This window comes from Neodiprion virginianus, chromosome 3 (assembly GCF_021901495.1).
Source record: "Neodiprion virginianus isolate iyNeoVirg1 chromosome 3, iyNeoVirg1.1, whole genome shotgun sequence".
NCBI classification, from domain to species: Eukaryota; Metazoa; Arthropoda; class Insecta; order Hymenoptera; family Diprionidae; genus Neodiprion; species Neodiprion virginianus.
The window spans coordinates 16,669,708-16,692,156 of NC_060879.1; the positions used below are offsets into that span (position 1 = coordinate 16,669,708).

The 22,449-nt window shown below is 35.3% G+C and overlaps 2 protein-coding genes across 3 annotated transcripts in view; both read right to left on the reverse strand.

The window, feature by feature from the left end:
- Window positions 1–17,375, reverse strand: part of LOC124300724 (diphthine methyltransferase) — a 69,104-nt gene extending 51,729 nt beyond the window's left edge. For both annotated transcript variants that reach the window (XR_006907305.1, XM_046755055.1), the window contains exon 1: window positions 17,064–17,375. The gene's annotated coding sequence lies outside the window, so the exon portion shown is untranslated. The remainder of the gene's footprint in view (window positions 1–17,063) is intronic.
- Window positions 5,854–9,610, reverse strand: LOC124300723 (uncharacterized). The gene is made up of 2 exons (XM_046755054.1): window positions 8,245–9,610; window positions 5,854–7,539 (listed from the first exon to the last, which is right to left on the reverse strand). The coding sequence occupies exons 1-2, from the start codon at window positions 9,290–9,292 to the stop codon at window positions 7,193–7,195; spliced, it is 1,395 nt and encodes a 464-aa protein (XP_046611010.1). The 5' UTR covers window positions 9,293–9,610; the 3' UTR covers window positions 5,854–7,192.
- Window positions 17,376–22,449: the final 5,074 nt, after the last annotated feature.

The following is a 22,449-nucleotide window of genomic DNA, read 5'->3' on the forward strand; positions in this document are numbered from 1 at the left end:
ATCAAATACTATGAAGAGAAATGTACAATTATAGACAGAAATGCGACGGAAGACACTGGGGTCTCTGTGCTGTCCATTAAGAACCACCGGAGTTATAATGAAGATGTCGAAAACACGGATGAAACTATTGACGAAAATATGTTAAGCACTGTTAGGTCAACTGAGAATGAAGATGAGGACACGAAAAGTAATATGAATGGTCTTGATATTAATATCGTTGATGAATTATTTGTAAATAGTACAATGATTGATGAAGACATTAGGATAAATCCGACAAAAGAGTTTTCATTGATTGATAATGATAACAGAGAGTATATAAAGAAAATATTCCACCAAATGTCACAAATTCGAATGACGTGAGCTGCAGAAAACGTAAGCATAAAAGTGCCCCTTTAAAGGAACATAATGAAAATGCAACAAAGATTGATGCAACTTGTAAAAAGTGCAACAGAGGTGAAGAACCAAGCGATCTATATCATTGTGTTGTATGTAAGAAAAAAGTTCATGCTCACCCAGGCTGCTCTTTACCGTTAGAAAATGAAAGCGACAGTTATAATCGAAGGCGAATTTGTGAAGCCTGTCATCAATCTGACCGAATTGCGGAAAAAATTGCGTACACTGAATTAGAAAATCACAAAGGTCTAGCTGAGAAAGATGCCAAAGACGAATGTAAAAAAAAGAAACGAACAGCTTGTACTTGGGTGACGGTGAACAAAAAATTCTTGATACTCTTTCATCTGCCTCAAAATCAAAAAACCTTCCTATACTTAAAAATGGCACTTCCATGATGTTAGAGTATACTGAAATAAACGGAGGTCATTTCTCGTTCAACAATACATGTGCGTTTGATAGTATTTATCAAGTGCTTTTATCTGCGGTTTATGATCATACCAATTTCGGGAATTACGTTGTAGCCAACAGAAAAAGTAATGATCTTTTTTAACATTATCACGGACACAATGGAGAAAAAATTTCGAAAGCACACTTATAAATTAGGGGCACAGATTTTATTAAAATTTAAGAAAATTGAGCCAAAAAAAATGTGTCTCAATTGGTGGACTGCGTTACTAGCGTCGATACCTTATACGCTGAACTGATGAGCGAAATGCCGAGTTTTCAAGAAAAACTGATTTGTCCAAAGGAATGTAAGCCACGTAATGTAAAATTGGTCACAGCTGGTGTCAATATCAAACACATGGCGAATAAAGAAAATTTTTTTAACGTGATTGATGACCATGTCCGTATCCACAGGAAACGGCATTGCGATTTATGTGGAAGCGAAGTAGAGGTCGAGTTCACGAATGGTAAGATGATATATAGAATTTGACTTCAAAAATATCGAGGTACACTCAGAGAAATGAGTTATTTATCGTAACAAAATATTTTCGGGAATCCCTCCATTCAATCTGAAATGAAAATGTGTTCAAACTAAATAAAGTTTAGTGTAATTTCACAAAATGCAAAATATAGATTTTTTCGTGATAGGAACGTATTTTTGTAGAATCTGTTTGATTAAATATAGTGTATTGTGCATCAATTGCTGATTTGTCTGGGAATTCGCGTGCGCGTGGTAAGCAAAGACCATTTTTAATTCCTAGGACTTGAAAGTGGTCTCTTGTGTACTCTGCGCGTGCGCATTCGCAAACTCACCGTAACTTCGTAAAGACGGGTACTTTGGGTATATAAAACACGTATGAAAAAACGCATAAGACACGCTTGCGTTACATGAAAACATTTTTTAGATTCAGCAACGTAGATTGTCCTCCGAAATGAAAGCTTTGGTAAAATGCATATTGATCGTATTGCTAGTGGAGATAACAGATTTATTCATGTGGAATAAGCAAAGTAAACAACAGATTACTTCAAGTTGAATAAAAATTTGTTCAACCGTATATCAATGCACAAATTCGTTGAATTTTAAGAAATTTTACTCAATTTATACAAGCTTCTCTGACATGCAAGGAAGGTATCCCAGGTCGATCTCTCAGATTTAATTTCTTTTGTAATATGTTATGGTAAAATAAAAACTAAGTGACGTGATTTTTTTTCATCTGCCATTAAAGACTTCAATGTGGTGAAACTACCCTCCAAAGTAAGGTACGTCAAGAAGCGTTTTGGCAGTTTCACCCACAAGAACGTAATATTTTTTCTACAATCCTACTGGAAAAGTTTTCTTACAACGAGAAATGAAAAATGTAACTTTCTCAATGACAAAACAAAAAACTGGAAGGTGGCTTCACCCCCTTGAAGCGTTTAACGGCTGATGAAAAATAATACGTGTCGCTTAGGTTTCAGTCTACTATAACAATAATCTTATCTTCATGTGGAAAATAATATTAATTATCTCATTGCCTACAAGTCAGGAGCTGAAAATTTAATAAATAGAAAACAGTTATTCGTCCGATTTATTCTGAAGTGATTTAAGGGGGTGCCCTGGTCGATTTCGACGTTGACGTATATATCTCCAAATATCGAAGTCCATGTATCTCAAACGCGAAAAAGGGCTCAACAACTCATTCTATACACAATTTTGAGCAAAAATATTCAAACACATTTTCATTTAACGCAGAAATAAAGAGATGGCACGGATTCTATGAAATTGCAATAGTAAATTCAAGGACTGAAGGTTTAGTCCCCCCCCCTTAATTGTCGATGGTGTCTTTTATTTATCCCTTTCTATCAAGGTTGTAATATTCTGTTTTCTCCTTCTTTTATAAATTTTCCAGAGATGCTGGTTTGCATAGATATTTATACCGTGACCGAAAACCCAGAAATTGCGTTGGGAAAGATATGCACAAGAATTCGTGGTACTGACCAATCTACGTATAAGCTTGCAGGCATCATCGTATACTCTGGCCCCGCGACAACGACGAGACAGAAAATAGGGTATTACATTGCAATTTGCAGAAAAAGAGACTGCACTTGGATTGAGTACAACGACACAAGTACTAAGCCTCAAGTTTTAGGCACCAACCATCGAGTGAAACCGAAGCTGCTCATATATGTTAAAGAAGTTGACTAAAATTTTTTAAAACATCTGTTTACTGCGATACAATTCGAAAAAATATATTTACTTCAATTGTTACAGATATCAGTCCCTGTAGACACCTTATTCATTATGTAACTCTGTATACATATCCGTACTACTCGTACTATTCGCTCATGTATTTTATCTTTGCCTTACTCTTTACACCTGTGTGTTGTATTTTCTAACTTCACGCTGAAAATTGAGTTTCTCGAATTTTGAAGAACTATTCGCCACCAAACTTGAAAAATATACTACCAAACACCACCAAACGACCACGAACGATTTTTAAAAAATAACCGTTTCGGGGGACACAGGACAGAATAATGAAACTTAATTTTTTTCGCCCAAACTGAATTTTACAATTTTATATCATTTATATTACATTTCTCTTTCTCTCTCCAATTGATATCTTTTGTGGTCATTTACTATGACCTATAATTTTAAAAAGAAATTCATTGTTTATTGAGAATAAAGAAGTTGCGAGTGAGTTCAGACGTGTGAAATTGGAATTTTGGTTTTGTTATCCTGGTTGATTAATACATACGATGGCAGAAAATATGGACGTGGAAATAGAATTTTATTCGAGATATAATCAGACCGCGATGTTCATATTATTTCACCTATTAGTCCTTTTACAGGGCGTGGTCTTTTGGTGTAGGGCAGAAATGTACAGTATTATTTTTCACACGGAAAAACTCACAGCTGACAGTTTGGCGGCTGAAACAGCGGTGAGAGGCGAGGGGACGGTTCGACAGAGTTTCAGGTCGAGAGAAGTCAACACTGTCATCGGTTTTTTTTTTTTTTTAAATTCAGGTTCCGACAAATTTCAAAATTCCATGGGTCGGTAGCGGCTAATTAGCGGCAAATTTCGGTGCTTTGGAAACTTTTTTACGATCAACCCTCCATGCAGAATTAGCACACGGTTGTGCTGTTTCCGAGAAAAGTCAGCACTGCCATCGATTTTTTAAAAAAATTCAGGTTCCGACAAATTTCAAAATTCCATGGGTCAGTAGCGGCTAATTAGCGGCAAATTTCGGTGCTTTGGAAACTTTTTTACGATCAACCCTCCATGCAGAATTAGCACACGGTTGCGCTGCTTCCGCGAAAAGTCAGCACTGCCATCGATTTTTTAAAAAAATTCATGTCCCGACAAACGTTTGACGAGAGCGAAAGTTGGTACTCGGGGGTTTTCAGGGTCGCTGATTACGAATCCGTACTCAAAAGTTAGAAATTCAAGATAGCGAATCCAATATGGCGGACCAAAACGCAAAAAGTCGTTTCTCAAGAGCGAAAGTTGGTACTCGGGGGTTTTCAGGGTCGCTGATTACGAATCCGCACTCAAAAGTTGGAAATTCAATATGGCGGACTAAAACGCAAAAAGTCGTTTGACGAGAGCGAAAGTTCGTACTCAGGGGTTTTCGAAGTCGATGATTATGAATCCGCACTCAAAAGTTAAAAATTCAAAATGGCGGATCCAATATGGCAGACCAAAATGCAAAACGTCGCTTGACGAAAGCGAAAGTTGGCACTCGAAAGTTTTCAGAGTAGCTAATTACGAATCCACACTCAAAAGTTGAAAATTCAAGATGGCGGATCCAATATGGCGGACCGAAAATGCAAAAAGTCATTTGACGGGAACGAAAGTTGGTACTCAGGGGTTTTTGCGGTCACTTATTACGAATATGCACTCAAAATTTGGAAATTTTTGAAGTAATGTAAATAATCCGAATAATTACAGATATATGTTTGTTTCTCTTATCATTTCATACCCTCTTTTTCTATTCGATATATATTATAATTATCGTTCGTAAGGAGTAAACTCCAGTCGTGCGTCGGAGCTGACACACACTTTTTTTTTCTTTTTTTATACTTTCTTTCTTCACATTATTGTTTATTTGACTTACCAATAAGTTAATTTATTATAATCATAATTGTATAATAAATATTTTTAAAAAATTCTTGTTGTGCTTTCAACGTATCCATTTGCTTTTTTTATTGAAAAATAACTATACAACGAAGTTCAAATTGGAAACATGTTTTATTCACTAGGTTCTGACATTGTACAAGAGCCACAATGATATTCGTCGTAAAAACATTCGAAACAAAACATTTTCAAAAAATTTTTCACAATATGATCCAATACGCATGGTTCGCATCGAAACTAACCGGAGAAAGAAACATTTTTAGAAATGTTAATAAGGTTTGCTTTTCGATAGATATCCTCAAAACTCCCTGCTCCTGTAAAAAATCCTCATTTATTCGATGCGCAAATTGTTCGAAAATCTTTTGTTTCGACTAGAACAACCTGGAACACATCGAAAAGTTGAATTTCAAACACGTAGACGATCGGAAACCCTGTATTTTGAATTTTACAAGCCCATTTCTCAACTCACTACATCGTACTTCTGGAACAATATTCGGCATGACTAGAACAACCCAAAACAATCGAAAAAATGGAATTTTTATTATTTATATTGTATGGCACTTTTGCCCGACCGGACGTTGGATTATGACTTTACCGTTTTGGAACTTTGTTTAGAACAACTAGAACAAACTGGAACAACAAAATAAAATTCCATTTTTCAAAAATGGGGGGCCCGGTCACAAAATGGATTTTTGCTTTTTTCAGTTGTGTTCTGTAAATTATGAATATAAGGTTTTGGAACGATGTAGAACAAACCTAGAACAATTGTGAACAATATTCGAAACATTCATTTGCCGAAAGTGGGGGGGCGAACTTCACGTAGGTCTATAACTTGGCGAATTCCACAATAGGATTTGTGTGAATATGTGTAGAGAAGAAATGGGGCGTCATGAGATACGTTTTTCAAATCAAACTCATATGCAATCTCCATGTATAGAACATATTAAACGAACATCATAGTAACGCAGATATTAGAATCAAAAAGTCATCAGAATTTTCTAATAATATAATGTTGACGAATTCTGCTCCAAATTTTGACTGTCCGTATTCTATTTAGGTACGTTGATATTGCTTATTAAGGAGTGATAGATTCGAACATTAGCTAAAAACTTATGGATCATGCCATTGTTTTCTGACTGAACACAATTAATGAACATCAAACGGACATCTAACAAGGAAAGTCTTTCCGCTGACATCCTTCGAATTTGATGAAATTTATATATGTTATTCTACATCAAAATCTAAGAGACACGTGTTTTTTTTTATCGGCGGAAAAACGTTTCTAGGGGGTGAAATTATCCTTTGAAGTTGAGACCTCCGAGGGGTACTTTTCAGGTTTCACCTATTTTCACTAGAGATAATCGAATGCACCCAACTGGATAATTATCTTAATGATAAACGATGAAAAATGCAACTGGTTTCATATCGGGGGGTTGCATAGGAAAAAAGTTATAGGGTTTGAAATTCATAAAATCGTTATAACAAAAAAAACTATTGCACCTATCTCGATGGATTCAATTGCACTTTGAAGAGCGAAAAAAATAATACATCTGGGTTTTTGCGTTTTTCTCGCAAATCAAGTTAAGGGGGTGAACTACCCCTATGTATGTTTACATTTAATCCCAATAAAACGGCAGTAATTCTTTTTTTTTATTCCTTCTCCTAGTCATATGTTTTTTTTTTAATTTACCACACCGTATCACGTATGTAGCATTTAATGAACGGTTTTATCTAGGAGCCAACTTATTTACAGACGGATCTTTCGTTGAAAAAGTACTTATATCTGACTTATCGATAATTCTGACTGATTTATATTTGGCAATGGGATAACATAAGCATACGATAAGCGCTTACACATATTCGGTTCGGTAGATAAGACCAAGTTTTGGGATGACGCACAGAAAAACTGCGTAGTCAAGTAAAAAAAAGAGAGCGTACAATATACTTGTATCTTTTATTGATAATATGTCAACAGTTTAACAAAATAATCACTATAGCAATAAATAGAAGCGAATATATAATCGTACGCTCTATTAGCCGTTGTAAGTACTGCAGTAATGATAGTCATTGAAAAAGTGTTTAAAACATAACGACTTTTTACACCAGGAACAGCGAACAATAGCAAAATTTTCACATCCTGGAACTTCACAGTGTGAGTTGCAGGAATCTCCAAATGCAAAGTGTACAGAATTTTCAAAATTCGCTGGTTTTTATTCTATGTAACCACTTTTGTACCAAGATTATTTGAAAAGATCGATATAACGTGGTGAGGACAGTTGGTTATGAACAAGTGACTGAAGCTTTATGATATTGTTTCTCAAATGCGAATCAATATCATAATTCATCAAAAGACAATTATCAGAAAAATGTCTCACAAAATTTTTCCATACTCGGAATCCAAAAACATCGAGGGGCTGGATTTTTCCGGTAATTCCTTTAGGTATAATCATTACTTTGACGTCTCTATTTGAAGGTTTCACATCACGTACAACATGGGGACAGTGTCCAGTCCAAGAATCAATCAGTAATAAAGATTTTGAACCAACTTTCGGGAAAATTACATGCTGCAACCAAATTTTAAAATAATCTGAAAATAGAAAAACCTATTACTTTTTCATTCGAAAAAATGTCTATAAAAAAACAGTGTGTGACGATGTATATATTTGGATAGACGATAGTAAGAACCGAAGTTCGGACGGATCAGCGGATCAGCGGATCAGCAAATTAGTAGACTTACGACTTTAGAAGGAGAGAGTTGTGTATGGAGGTTTCAGTAAATAATGAAGTGTATGAAATTAAGCCGGATCCTGATCAGGTAACAAATTAAATAAATAACGACGAAATGAAACAATAAAGAAAGTCACACCATTCTAAAATGATAAACACGACACATCAAACACTCTCCCTTCAAATTTTTCGAATAGTTGTTCCGCTCGATTTTATCTATATACCCTTTTACCGTCCGCTTTTATGTTATTGTTACTATTTTGTTTTATTCTTACGCGACTATTGTCTCTTATATCTTTTAACTTATGCACCTGTGCCGTCCACTTATATTTTTTAAACTATCAAACCAAGTTTGTTGGGTTGCGACGTGCAGGGACTATAAATTTGGAATTATGTACTATTAAATTATAATTGACCTATTAAACCAAAATGACCCAAATAAATGCATAATTTTCTCTTTGATCGTCAACAACTATTTCTCGCAATTGTCTATTTATTTCCCTTTCTTTTATATTTGACTTATAATCAATAAAAAAAATTCATTACAAGTGGGTGTAATTTATACCTGAAGTAAGCTTCCCAGACTTGGACACTTCTATGTACACATTATCTGGTCTGAAAAGCGTTTTCTCCACTATTGGACCAATCTTGCCAGTTGGTTCTTTTAAAACCAAAAACCGTGGAGATAGCAGCTTGCCGTCAGCTGATATAGTCGGCTGAATAGTGTAACTGTGGCTCGTAGAATAGACTGATTGTACAAGACATTGTACTTGCTTTTCTCCTTTGACTGCTAAAGTTCTTCCGGAATGCATTTCTAGTTGGCAGCCACTCTGAGCGTTAAATGTATTTGACAATCCGTACGTTCTAATATTTAGCTTTACGTCATAGACAAATTTTTGAATTTGTTGTTCCAAGACTTTTCCATCTTCAATTGTTTTGGATGTAATGAATTTATGAATTTTTCTCGATACGATACGATGAGCTGCTTTGAATGAGTTTATCCACGTATGAGATGCTTTGAAACGAAAATCAGTATGCCGTATTTCTTTTTGAGCATGAAAAGCCCATTTTTTCAAATCAGAATCGTGCACTATTAAACCAGCATCCACAGCAGCTTTGAATCTTTCGAAAGTGTAACCACAAATTCGTGCTAATTTTTTTTTGTATGTCTCCCCCTTGGTCAAATTGTGGGCCCACCGGTGCAACTGTCGTATAGATTGCACTTTTTTGCACTTTTGTTTAACACTGCCCAAACCCAAATTTCCTTTCTTCCCGCTGCGCCAATACTCAACGGCTCTTAATTTGTATTCGTAAGATAAGTCTTCGTTATCACGAGTGCATGTATCAGGCGATAGTTCTGATTCATACAGGGCGTTTGCCCATTCTTTATCTTCAACAATTTCCATTTCCCAATCCTTAAACGGTTCTTCAAAATGCAAAGAATTTTCTTCTACCATTTCGAAACCACTGTATTCGTTCACTGCACTCAACAAAATATTTTCAAAGTTTGCTTTCAACTGTATTTCATCGTTATTTACTGGCGAATCCGGTAAACGCATAACTTCAAAAGTTGCGAGAAGCATTCTAATAACGTTCAAAGGATTTATCTTCATTTTGATTAATATTTGCAATTTCGTTTTAAATAGTCTTGAATTGTAAGTGACTTCTTTCGTCGTGTAAAAGAAAAATAGCCGACTGTGGTGAATATATTCCGCGATCGCAGTTTTATCACTGCTTCTATGTCGTATTTCAAATCTAATTATGGGAGCGAGTCACAGACTGGACAGAGATGACTCCTAGATAACACCTTCAAGTAAGGGGGGGATACGATAACTATGAAAATATGTCAGTATTTACTAAATTTTTGTGAAGAATATAAGGAATAGATATTTTTGAAATTCGTCTTGTGGTATGTTCAATATTAACTAATGAAAAAAATTGTTATCCGTAAAAGTTATCCAATCTGTCATTTTTGGCAGCAAAAATAAATCTATTCTTCTAAACTGTGAATGAGATTCGTATGAATACCATAAAAAGTTACAAAAAATAAAAAATTGATAAAGTGGTAGAATTTTCAGCGGAAAAATTTGATTTTTTCCAATTTTCCTTGCTCAATTAGGTAAGATCCATTGTTTAAATAAATTTTAAATGAGATGTTTTAAGTATAACTAGAAGAGTCTCAAATTGCCTTCAAATAAAAAACAAACCATTAAGATTGGATGCATACTTTTGGTCCTATCACTTTCACCAATTATGAAAATGTAATTTCGAGAAAAATCTGTCCATCGTTTGATACGTAGATGTTGAGAATTTAGAGAAAAAACGCATCACTAAGAGAAGAAATAAGAAAAAAAAGAATTACTGCCGTTTTATTGGGATTAAATGTAAACATACATAGGGGTAGTTCACCCCCTTAACTTGATTTGCGAGAAAAACGCAAAAACCCAGATGTATTATTTTTTTCGCTCTTCAAAGTGCAATTGAATCCATCGAGATAGGTGCAATATTTTTTTTTTGTTATAACGATTTTTTGAATTTCAACCCCTATAACTTTTTTCGTATGCAACCCCACGATATGAAACCAGTTGCATTTTTCATCGTTTATCATTAAGGTAATTATCCATTTGGGTGCATTCGATTATCTCTAGTGAAAATAGGTGAAACCTGAAAAGTACCCCTCGGAGGTCTCAACTTCAAAGGATAATTTCACCCCCTAGAAACGTTTTTCCGCCGATAAAAAAAAACACGTGTCTCTTAAATTTTGATGTAGAATAACATATATAAATTTCATCAAAATCGAAGGATGTCAGCGGAAAGACTTTCTTTGTAAGCTAAATTGCATCTCCTATTGTTATCATGCAGTGGTAGGCGCCATTTGCGGTGTGAGGAATAAATCTCTTAAGGGAGCTTTCCAGTGTGACAGCCCAAAAAATCGCTGTTTTTCGCGATTTTTTTTTTTAAAGAAAAAATGATCTAATCGGTCTGGTTTTTTTTTTGTATATTAATTGGGTATTGAAGAATACTAAACAATTTTTTAAAGATCGATTTATTTATTAATTAATATCTATAAAAATGATGAAACAATTGTTACAGAAAATGCACTTGGATGTGGTGTCCACGTTGGGGGTCACAATTTTGATCTGAAACAAAAAACACAAAAAGATTATTGATCGGTATATAATTGGCTTTCGTGCTATGGAGGCTTTTTTCTTTTTTTTTCTTTTTGCAAAAATGGCGCCGGTTTGAACAAAAAGTATCGATTTTAGCATTTTTTTTGGCAGTTTTTTTTACAAAAAAATAGGAAGATGTCAAAAAAAAAAAAAAAGCTTCCATAGCACGATAAACAATGACGTTAAGAATATTGTGTAAAAAATTCAACTCGATAGCTTTAAAACTCTGCCCTCCAAGTTGGACACCGTTTTGAAAAATGCTGTTTCGAGAAAAACGCGTTCAAAGTTTCAAGTCAGGAAATTTTACATAAATCGTTTACTTACGGTCAATCAGCGATGCCAGGTCCGTACAATATCCCTTCTGCTTCTTCGAAAAGATCGTGCTCAATGGATTGTTCAGTCCGACGAGCTGTCCTCGCCTCTTTGCTGTCCAGGGACGCCTGGCGGTTTGCTTGGATGATGCGCGCATTCTTGTACTTAGCGGCGAAATCTGCGGCGCTCGGCCCTATCGTGCATCCCGTCGTCTCCAAAATTTTTAAAATTGGGTCGTAACCTTCATTGAAGGTGCACACAGCACACTGCGTAGCGATTTCTACTATCTGCTTGCCGCAGAATACGTGCTTTGGGGCTAGTTGCCACACACAGTGATTGATTGATTTTCAAGAATTTAGCACGCCATCCGCTTTTTTTTTGAAAATTGAGTGCGACAAAAAAATAAGTCGCGCGACTAATTTACGGCTAATTAACGGCAAATTATGCAATAGTCCGAATTCACATTTTCGACAATTGGCGAGCCAAGTTCATGTACGTGCAGGTAGGAACGAGACAATAGAAATAACAGTCGCACGGGCAGACGGCCGACGCGGCAGCTGTAGCGCTCCGTTGCCTTCTTCCAAAAAATGCTGTACAGTAACCGAAATAATCTGAATTTCGGCATGAAAATTTCAGGGAATATTCGGAAGAGTGTATACTATTCGATAAAGCAAAAAAAAAAAAATCGATTTTTTGAAAATTTCACACTGGAAAGCTCCCTTAAATCGTAACGGTAGTGAAGCCGACGCGACGTTGTGAACTTTTGCCGCATTTTTGCCGCTAGTGAGGGGGAGACCAATGCACTCGTAGTGGTAGGCATACTTATAGGCCAGTCAAATTAGACCGAAAAGTAGCTAATATCTACAACACGGATTGAAAAGCCAAATTTTTTAGGACAAGTAGAGGGTCATCTGAGATGCTCAAAAACACCAAAATCTAACAAAATTTCCTTGTGCATCGGCCGCCATCTTGAAAAACAAGTAATGTTCGATATCTCGGCTCCCATTGGTCGGATATTCGATTTTTTTTTAGTTTTTCAGACAAAAATATTGTATACAACTTTCATTGGAAGTATTTTTTGATGGCTGTGAATGAAAACGTTTTACGATAAAAAAATGCCATAAGTTGATGTCTAATAATGTTTATTGTCAATTATATTGCCCGCTTTCGATGTTATCAATAAATTTTTCATATAAAAGTTGTAGAGGACTAAATTCTGAATAATTTTTGTGTATACGATTTTGCGATTGCTCGAATATTACCTGATATAGAGAGCGTCAAATTTGTCTCTGTCCGCATTCGACCTGTAAAGCTTACTGACACAATAGGCAACGGAGCAGCTGCATATAATCGTCGATATCTTGGCTTCTACTGTTTCAATTTTATTCATTATTTTTCAGTTTTTCAGAGAAAAATATTTTCTACATCTTTTATTGAAATGATTTTTTGATAATTGGGAAGGAAAAAAGGTTACGAATAAAATAGTGCCATGATTTTATGATAAAAAATATTTATGGAATGAAATTTGATCGCATAATCATGCGTATTTGGTCTTTTTTGTCGACGAGCCAGGCATATTGACGTCGTCTACGTCATCGTCATCATCCTCTCGACTTTCTCGGATTTCGTCTTCTTCGGTTTGTGAATCGTAGATCAATCCTTGGTTGCATTCAATTGCAAGTGAATCCAAATTATTGCAATCGTCTTCGTCTGCAATAATTTGTTGCAACTGTACGATGTTAGTACATAGTTCGCCACTGCAATGTGCACATACCATGAAGCATTGAAGCCCAGCTTTGCGGCAACTACAGGCTTTTCCACACTTAATCTTGCATTTGCACGATATCGATTCTGGCAATATAATTGACAATAAACATTATTAGACATTAATTTATGGCACTTTTTTTTATCGTAAAACGTTTTCATTCACAGCTATCAAGAAATGCTTCTAATAAAAGTTGTAGACAATATTTTTCTCTAAAAAAACTAAAAAAAAAATCGAACATCCGACCAATGGGAGCTGAGATATTGACGATTTCCTGTTTTTCAAGATGGCTGCCGATGCACAAGGAAATTTTGTTGGATTTTGGTGTTTTTGGGCATCTCAGATGACCCTCTACTTGTCCTAAAAAATTTGGCTTTTCAATCAGTTTTGCCATTTTCAAGTTCTATTTGACTGGCCTATTATTAGGCATGCATTTATAGTCCAGGATAGTTTGTTTGGAAATGACAAAATGGATTATGTGAAAATTGTTGGAAATTGAGTCCTCGTTTTATTTAAAAAAAATTTTCGATAAAATTAAAAGGGGGCAATATGACAATAAACAGTCGTAACCATGAATTAATGGTACTTTTTTTATTGTAACGTTTTTTCTTTTACAGATATTAAGAAATTCTTCAATCTAAAGTTGTGGACAATATTTTTCGTACAACAAAAAAAAAAACCCAAATCCAACTAGTAGGAGCCGAGATATCGATGATTTCTTATTTTTCAAGATAGCGAACGAAGTACCAGGAAATTTTATTGGATGTTGGCGGATTTAGGCATCTTTAATGACCCTGTACTTGCCCTAAAAAATTTGGCTTGCCCATCCGTTTTGTAGATATTTTGTACTTTTCGAGCTAACTATCCTGGACTATTATAGTAACTGGCCTCCGAGGTTGCAACGCTCGAGTCAAACTAAGAAACACAGGCTTCACGTCAGTTACACGGCGTTTAATGATAAAGGGATAGGAGTACTCAGACTTGTGTATAAGCCCATGGTATGGAGGGTAGAGGTAAGGAGAAGTATCTCATGAGTTTTCAACTGGAAAACTGTCCGCCAAAAAGCAGCAAATATTGGTTCAATAAGTCACCAGAAAGGCGCTGATAAGCAACAAGGGTTCAATCTGAACTTGTCCGTTATAGATGAAGTGAAGGACAAATGGAAGTCGGAAATTATAAAAGTAGTTGTAGACTAAATTAGTTCGTAAAAGTACCCTAAATGCATGGTGAACTGCTAACGTAGTGAAATGAAAATGTACTCAATATAACCTGAAAACTTGCCACAAGACCCACAAGACGTTATTGTATGGAGTATGCAGGTTATGGACGTGCTCTATTTTTCATATGTGGATTAATATGATTAGAGTTTGTGTTATAAAAAGTTACTGTTTTTTAATTAAAAATTTTTATCTGTATGTAAATATTTCAATCCAGAAGTTCAAATTTTCTAGCGATACATTTTATTAATGGATCTATATTTCTCCGTCTGATTCTGTCCTGCTCTAATTCTTGGCACTTTCTTTAAATGCGTCCCTTTTGCTACAGCAACGCTATCTCATATGTACTCTACGGACATTTTCTATAGACGGAGATTGTCCTCCTTAACTTTACCCTCCATAGTGAAAGGTTTGAAGCTTGGCTTATGAAGAAACAATATCCTAAAGGTTGCATCAAGAATGCTGAATTGCCGCTGTAATTTTATCTCACTTTGTCTTTCAATTTCACAGGTATCATTAGATTTGATTATATTGTCGCATGACTCAGATAAATTTATCCTGTAATTACTTTCTTTTTATGGCAGTAGGTATTTTTCAATGTATCCCTACACGTGAGTTAGCGTACACATGTGATCTTCAGCTGATTTGATTTTGCACAAGCTAATTCGCCAAGCCTTGTTTGTTTTTAAACCACGCTGAGCATCAAACTTTCAACAATACGATCTGCAAAAGTGACGCCATTATCGTTTACTTGGCATAATATAATCATAGAGCTCTACATGGGGAGACCACCTATTATTCTGATTCGGTGGGGCTACTTGTGAAAGATATACTCGAAAATGTTTTTCATCTACCGAAGCCCTCTCTTCTCTTCGTTTGAAGTATTCTAAAACATGAAAACAAATACATTCTTACTTGATAATATTTCACCTTGGCTGTCAGCAACCATTAAAGAAAAACCAATAAATGTTAAAATTGTGGCTTTTGAATAATTTTGGTAAATTGAAGTAATTACTTCAGTAGCTTGCAAGTTTCTATGTAATATACCCAAAGTATTAAACGATTAAGTTTGGTCAAAAAGTCTTTTTATGAATAACAACCCAGTAAAATACAATATTTTTAACTTTTATTAACTCTACAAAAATTTATATTTGGTTCTCAATAATTTGAAATTTGACCAAAATTGATTCATCCAAGCTGCAACTACATTCTATTTATATTGAATGGAAATCATAATACTCACAGCTAATCAGCTACCACAGAGGCATATGATAAACTTTTTCCTAGCTTTCATCCTCCCTTTCGCTTCACATTGCTGCTCGCTCTTGAGCGAAACGATGTGCTACCTAATCGTCTTTTCTGTATCATTTTAGGCTTGGTACAGCCAGATTCTTTATTCAATCCTATGTTACAAGTCTGTACAATAAACTATCTGCAAGTATAACACGGAGTGTATCATTTTTCTAATACCTAGTGATAACTTTGAGGTAGTTACTGGCAAAACCATGAATTAAGGAGATTGGTGAGCGCTTCTTGGGTAGGCAGTAAGAGGGGTAAGCCTATGCTTATACACAGGCCTGACCAATGGTTCTCAACATTAGTCTTAACTAATAAAATACAAAAAAAACTTCAAACGAAAGGTTTCTGACAACTTACTTAATGTAATCGCTTCTTCTAAATGAACTGAATTGTATTTCGCTATTGTATAATTCCAAAAAAGTATTTTGTGAGCATTTGCTCAAGGATTATGTGTGAAACCTCATGCAAAAAACTTAACATTTTTCACTGTTATTCACAAACGATAAGGACAAAGATCTTTATACTTTACAAACATCTTTTTAAGAATAATATTTACCATTTAGATAGTTTTTCGTTGAGACGACTATGTTTTTTGTCTGTGATTTTCAAGGTAAGCAGCATTTCACTGCATACCCATCACATACCGGCATAAGCGCAACGCATTTATAAGAAATACAACTTCCACTATTGAATACTTGGAATTTATGTACGTCGTCCATCTGAGGTTTTGTATAGTAACATAAATAATATTAATCAATATTGTGCACAAACTTGAGTTGCGATTCTACCTTCTAATTTTCCTTACCAATCTCCTCACATAAAATGCACAACTTTGATTTTTTGCAACACAATACTGGTCTCTGAAAGTAATCTATATCTAGATTACTTTTTAATTTTTCACTTCAAGCTTTATGGAAACATTCTTCAACTCACAAACTTCAAAAAAATATCTAGTTAAAAAATCAATTTCTTTCATCCAAATGGTACAGAACTTTCTAAACATTAATTTTAGGACCAATCTGTGTGCAGGTTACTGGAATTCGAATTTCGTAATTCCTACAAATCTTTTCAGTACAGTTAAAGAAAGCCATTAGTGCAAGATTAAACTATTTGCCTGAATAATAATCACAGAATTGTATACAAAGATTTGATCCATCTTTCATATATAACTTTCACAATAAAAATCTTAGATCACATTTGATTCATCGAATGATAACCCTCGTAAGTATCACACAGTCATTAGGGGCTGGTCTATGGGATTGCTATCAGCTTTTCAGTGAAATCTGAACAGTTAAATAGCAATTATAATTCCGACCGAGTTTCAAACGCTATTCGAATAAACGTAACGAATTATCAAGACGAATACTTTGAGGAACAATATACTTAAATAATAAAAAATACGATGACACACAGACAATTGCCATTACGAATACATTAACGGAAAATGATTGTTTAGGAGGCCATAGAGTGTCGTAAGGAGAAAATGTTTCGGTGATGATCTAACCGATGAGGATTACTGGCCGAAGAATAAGCTAGGTTAGTTTTGCGTTGTAACTATTAGGTTAGGTAACTAATGGAAGAAATTTCATGTATAGCACAGATAGTATTATTGTGACATTACCTTATACACGAAAAGTTTCAAACGTGACAATTTCATACGTCCAAGACGATTCGTAAGATAATGCTTTAACAGATTTCATCTATCCACGAAACCCGGGAATGAGAAGGCAAGGTACTACGCACAGCAATACACAAGTAAATATCCAAAATCGGATAGCAATAATAAATCACCAGAAATGAACATGAATATTCACAATCTCAAGCAAGGTTGTATTATATTCTTCATAACACGCCGCGACATTCGAATTTTGGACTGGAAAACTAGCAGACGTATAATTTACAGAAGTTAGAGCATGTACTACTGGAAGTAGCCTCACGTGTAAATAGAAGTGTGGTGGATGAGTACGCGACAGCCGGGGGGGAGTATATATCTGTGTGACGTCAGAACGGCAATTCCCGAAATTTCCAGAGGCGAGTCACTGGAAATCGTTGGTAAAAATACAGCTAGACACACAATCAGTAGTTTGGGTCGCCAAGTACCGATTATGCATTAAAATGCGATGGACAACCTGATTCAATCACCCATTTTGAATAAACTGGATTTTATTCTTAATAAGTAATTTAATAATGTTGTGCACCCTTTTGGTGTGCCCAAGCAGCCTCAGTTTCGGATTCACAATTTGTCTGACATGTCAAATAAATAATCGTTATAACCCTACACGCATTTCGTTCGGAAAGAGAAATATTAGGTTTTAATGAACATTGCACTTATTTTTGACTGATTGAAAGTATTGTTTACAAACGCATTTTGTCATAGCACGTACAGCTGTTCAAAGCTAGGCTCCGCATACTTGGCAGGTAAATAAAACTATCTTGATTTTTTATCAATGCAGTTGTTTGGAAATTGTTTGGGCAAGTTTAGGAATGTATTTTTATAGCTTAGGAAATGATAGTTTATTCTTGATTAATAAAAGTCTGTTGAGCGTATAGTTAGCAGGCTTAGTTAAAACAAGAAAAAATAATTTTTATCTGCATTTAAGTGGAAATCGTTTGGGAAACACGTCTGTAGTAATCTCAACATTTGGTAAATTTTATTATATATTAAAAACATTAATTTACCATCGAATAATTCAGAACGAAATGCATGCGTTACCGGATGCGTGCGCATTTTTCTACTCTATCGACTGTACTCACTGTACCGATTGAATTATGGAACTTTATTTCCAATTCCTTTTATTACTATTACTTCCAACCATTTTGGAGCATTGGAGCTGATTAGAGCTTTAGGAAGTAATATTGTCACACATACAGTCAAGTAAAATGTCAAATAAAATTATTTCTATCCGTTTATTACCTGTAAACAGATATTTAAAATGGTTTGTATAAATGTTACAATTGTTGATTTTACACCACATCAACAAAGTCGCTATTACAGCATTGTTATAGTTCAACGTCTTCATCACCAATGCCCTTTATACATTGTAGGATGGTAAAGGATCTGTACAGAACATTGACATATAGTGTGGACTACGCTTAGGCCAGTAGAATACGGCCAGTTGGTAGAAAGAGATAGCCACTGGTGGAGGTCAACTTCCGTCTCTTTCTTTTCGTAAGCGTAGCAATATGATAGAGAGAGGAAGCAATTGACCCCCACCTCATTCCCTCTGTCTAAATCTAGCGGACACTTTTCGAAGGCCTTCATGTTGGGATTGCATAGCCATGCTACATGTCGATGGTACAGAGTCATCTGGCTTGCAGCAATCGCCGATCCATTTCACGAGGTAGATCAATTAATTTTGTAAAGTGAAGACTACCTGTTTATTTTTGACTTTGTCGGCATTATGTACCTGACATCTTGATTTTCTAATCATATTGTTATATTTTGATAATTCTTTTACTATTTTTGTTTACAGATAATACTTCGATTAAATGTGAAATTGCTGTTAATTGGAAACAGAATCTAAAGATTAAGTGGCAAGGGTGGTGAAAAGGAGAAAATGGTCTTGGCAAAGTTGGGTGGTACTGTTGCCAACAAGACTTTTGAGTCGCTGGTCAAATCTATAAATTCTGGCAGGAAGTAACTCCAGTAAAGACTTACAGAGCAAGCGAGTCAATGAGTCCAAAACTGAGCGTCAAGGATGGATAGTCAAAATTAAAGCACGTTCAAGTGTGTTAGCGGATGAGTATTTAGAAAAAGAAGAAAATGATTCTCTCGACAAATGATGCCGATAAGTAGCCCTGTATTTTTATACAAAAAATAAAAAAATTAACAATCAACTGGAATAAAATAATCTTCAGCAGAGTGTTTGATCAGAAAAACAATCAATCCAGTGAAGTAGCTATTTCAATATGTCGTATTGGAAATTGTACATTGCATATACGAAGTTAATTAAAGCAATTGTCTTTCGATATTTTCCAGATACTGCGTCACGTCGCTGGATCAGCATATTTTTTGCAGTTGACACAAATTGACAGGGGGAAGTTCAGAACATTAACACAATGAGATATCACAAATAAAATTGTCTAATTAAAGACTCAAATGTTGTAAAAACAGTAAAATACGATGTATAATTATTAGGGTGGTCCTTATTTGGGGTGCTGATGAATTTCGACAAGTGCGCCCCCTAGACACGTTCGAAATAAATGAAAAAAAAATGTGTGCGAAAACGGAGCGCTGTAGTCCAATTAGAAGACGTGCCTCTAAGCTCGTTTTGTTTTTCATTTGAATAACATGGGATTTTTAGACTACTTCAATCATTATGTTTTAAAAAATTCTTTTTTCACATAAATCTGTTGTTCATGGGTACAACTACGCGTGTATTTTTCCACAAGTCGTTATCACAACCTTTACGCCCCCCCATCCCCCTGATATTATACACGACGGCAAATTGATCAACGTGAGAATACCTCTTTTTAGCCGCTTGGTGCTTGACAGTATTTCACCAATTAAAAGGCAGTCTTATCTACGTCATAAGTTTGTAAAAAAAAATAATTGTACATGTGGGAAAAAATATGTATTTCAATTAGTGTATTTCAAAACACATCGTTTATACTTTATACTTTTTTAAAAAGTAATAATTAAAATTAAAATGTTTTGATCGCCGTCTGTTTTTTTGGATCGGGAAAGATTTTACGATATTCCGAGATCCATGAACAACAGATTTATGTGAAAAAAGAATTTTTTGCGTTCATGGGGACAACTCAAAAACATAATGACTGAAGTAGTCTGAAAATCCCATGTTATTCAAATGAAAAACAAAACGAGCTTATAGGCACGTCTTCTAATTGGACTACAGCGCTCCGTTTTCGCACACATTTTTTTTAATTTATTTCAAACGTGTCTAGGGGGCGCACTTGTCGGAATTCGTCAACACCCCAAATAAGGACCACCCTAATAATTATCTGTACTACCAAAAGTTTCAATTTTAATATCAGGATAACACAGTTTTCTTGCACATATTTTGTGGCATTAACGTTTCAAACTTGAACCACATATAAATTGTACGTTTTGTGAAATTTCATGAATTTCTGGGATCTCACGGCTAATGGCGTTCCTTTCTAAGTAGGGAAGATTTCTTTCAAACGTTTGACAATAACTGTACCTACCTGTCTGTTGTCTGAGTCCTGTTGTTGAAAATTTCTGTATCAAATTTCCTACACTGTGTTGGAAATTTTATGCAGATACGGAATAATGAATTTACAATACATTTACTGTTTAATCAAATCATAAATACACTAAATTTACTGCAAAAATTATTAAATTCAAAATACATTTTTGTGTTTTTCTAAAAATTTTAGTAAAATCAAAAATTTTAATTTGAAGACAAATATATAGTTATTCAAGTTGCAACAACGAATTTGTGAATTCACAACCAGAATTCGTAAATTTGCATTTCTTTTGTATAGTAAATATATTGAAAATTAAAAATCGTTTTTAACAGTGATGTCCTGTCCAGGTTTGAAATTGTTGAGAAAGTTAATTTGGTATATTTATATTTTTCCCCTACCTCTGTGTTTTCTTGTAGCTTCTATTCAATAAAAGCACAAAACTTTTCACCTTGAGACCGTTGACTGAGGATATTCAGTAACAATTGTCACTCGGACTGCATCGGCATCTTTTTGTTTCGGATGCAATATCGAATCACCCGCCCGTGTGCATGACCTACGGAGCATACGCTGCGGTTTTTTTCCAGTTTTTTTGATAATTAGGCAGGATCAAATCTCTAAATTGTCAGAATCCTCATAAACAATCAAGAAGTAATGAGAAGCGATTATCACTCGAACCGCATCGGCATCTTTTTGACTCTGATAAAATTTCGAATTCATCCAGCGTTGCCAGATTGAGCGATAAATCGCGATTTGGGCTACGTGGAGCGCCACTATGCGACCAAATTTGGAGGTATTGCGATTGTCCCAATTTAGGCGATTCAGATTTTTTTTTCAAGCGATATTTGGGCGACCCGGAGCCGTACCTTATGACCAGATTTGGAGGTTATGCAATTGGCGTAATTGGGTGGTTTAGATATTTTTTTGCAAATTTACAAATTTGTATCAACCACGGGTCGAACGGTTGGGAGAACACTAGGCATATAATATAATAATTTTAAAAACGTACCTGAATCGTATGTATGTATTGATTATCAAAGTAATGTGTGCGCTTCCTGCAATTTGTACTCCAAATTTACAATGTTGCTAATTTATAAATTTGTATCAACTATATTTCGAACGGTTGGGAGGACACTACGCATGTAATATAATAATTTGAAGAAAAATTGTTTTTCATAAGAGCAAAATCTTATTTTTTGTGTCTTATTCTTTTCAAATTCTTGACACTTCGGTTTGTGCGATTTTGGGCGACCTCGAGTGCTATCTCGTAATTGTGATTTTGGGTGACTTGAGCGTCACCTATGCGCGACTGGCCTAGCGACTAATCTGGCAACGCTGACTTCATCACCCATCGACATAACCTACAAATCAGATGCTCTAGTCTTTTCCAGTTTACTCGTTAATTAGGCAGGAGCAAATTGCTAAATCGTACATATGCTTATAAACCACCAAAAAACAATCACGAGTATAGTCAAGTTCGGCCTAATTATCATTTTTCGACACAGATACGAGTTCGAATCAGCCGACCCCCGAATATTCGGTGCGGAACGAGTGGGCTTTGCTTTTCCCAGTTTCCTCGATAACTGCGAAGGAGCAAATACCGAAACTAATCGACAATTCTTAAGTAATCACGGAGCAATAAGGAGTAATTCGCCGCCGTGAAAAATTATAATTTTTTTGTCGGGTACATGCGTTCAAAATGCTGCTACCCGACCCCTCGTTACGCAACGAGAATGTGTCGTTTTTCACCGTTTTCTTGGAAATTGTGACGGAGCAAATAAGGAAACTGTGAGATTATTGATCAGAAATCGAGGAGAAATCAGAAGCAATTGCAGCTCGGA

What these genes read in the sequence shown, in the direction of transcription:
- LOC124300723 (XM_046755054.1), bottom strand. Translation starts at nt 9,292, where the DNA reads ATGAAGATAAATCCTTTGAACGTTATTAGAATGCTTCTCGCAACTTTT. An exon ending in GTCTGGGAAGCTTACTTCAG is followed by an intron (nt 7,540 to 8,244) that starts GTATAAATTACA and finishes TTCTATTTTCAG; the next exon opens with ATTATTTTAAAATTTGGTTG.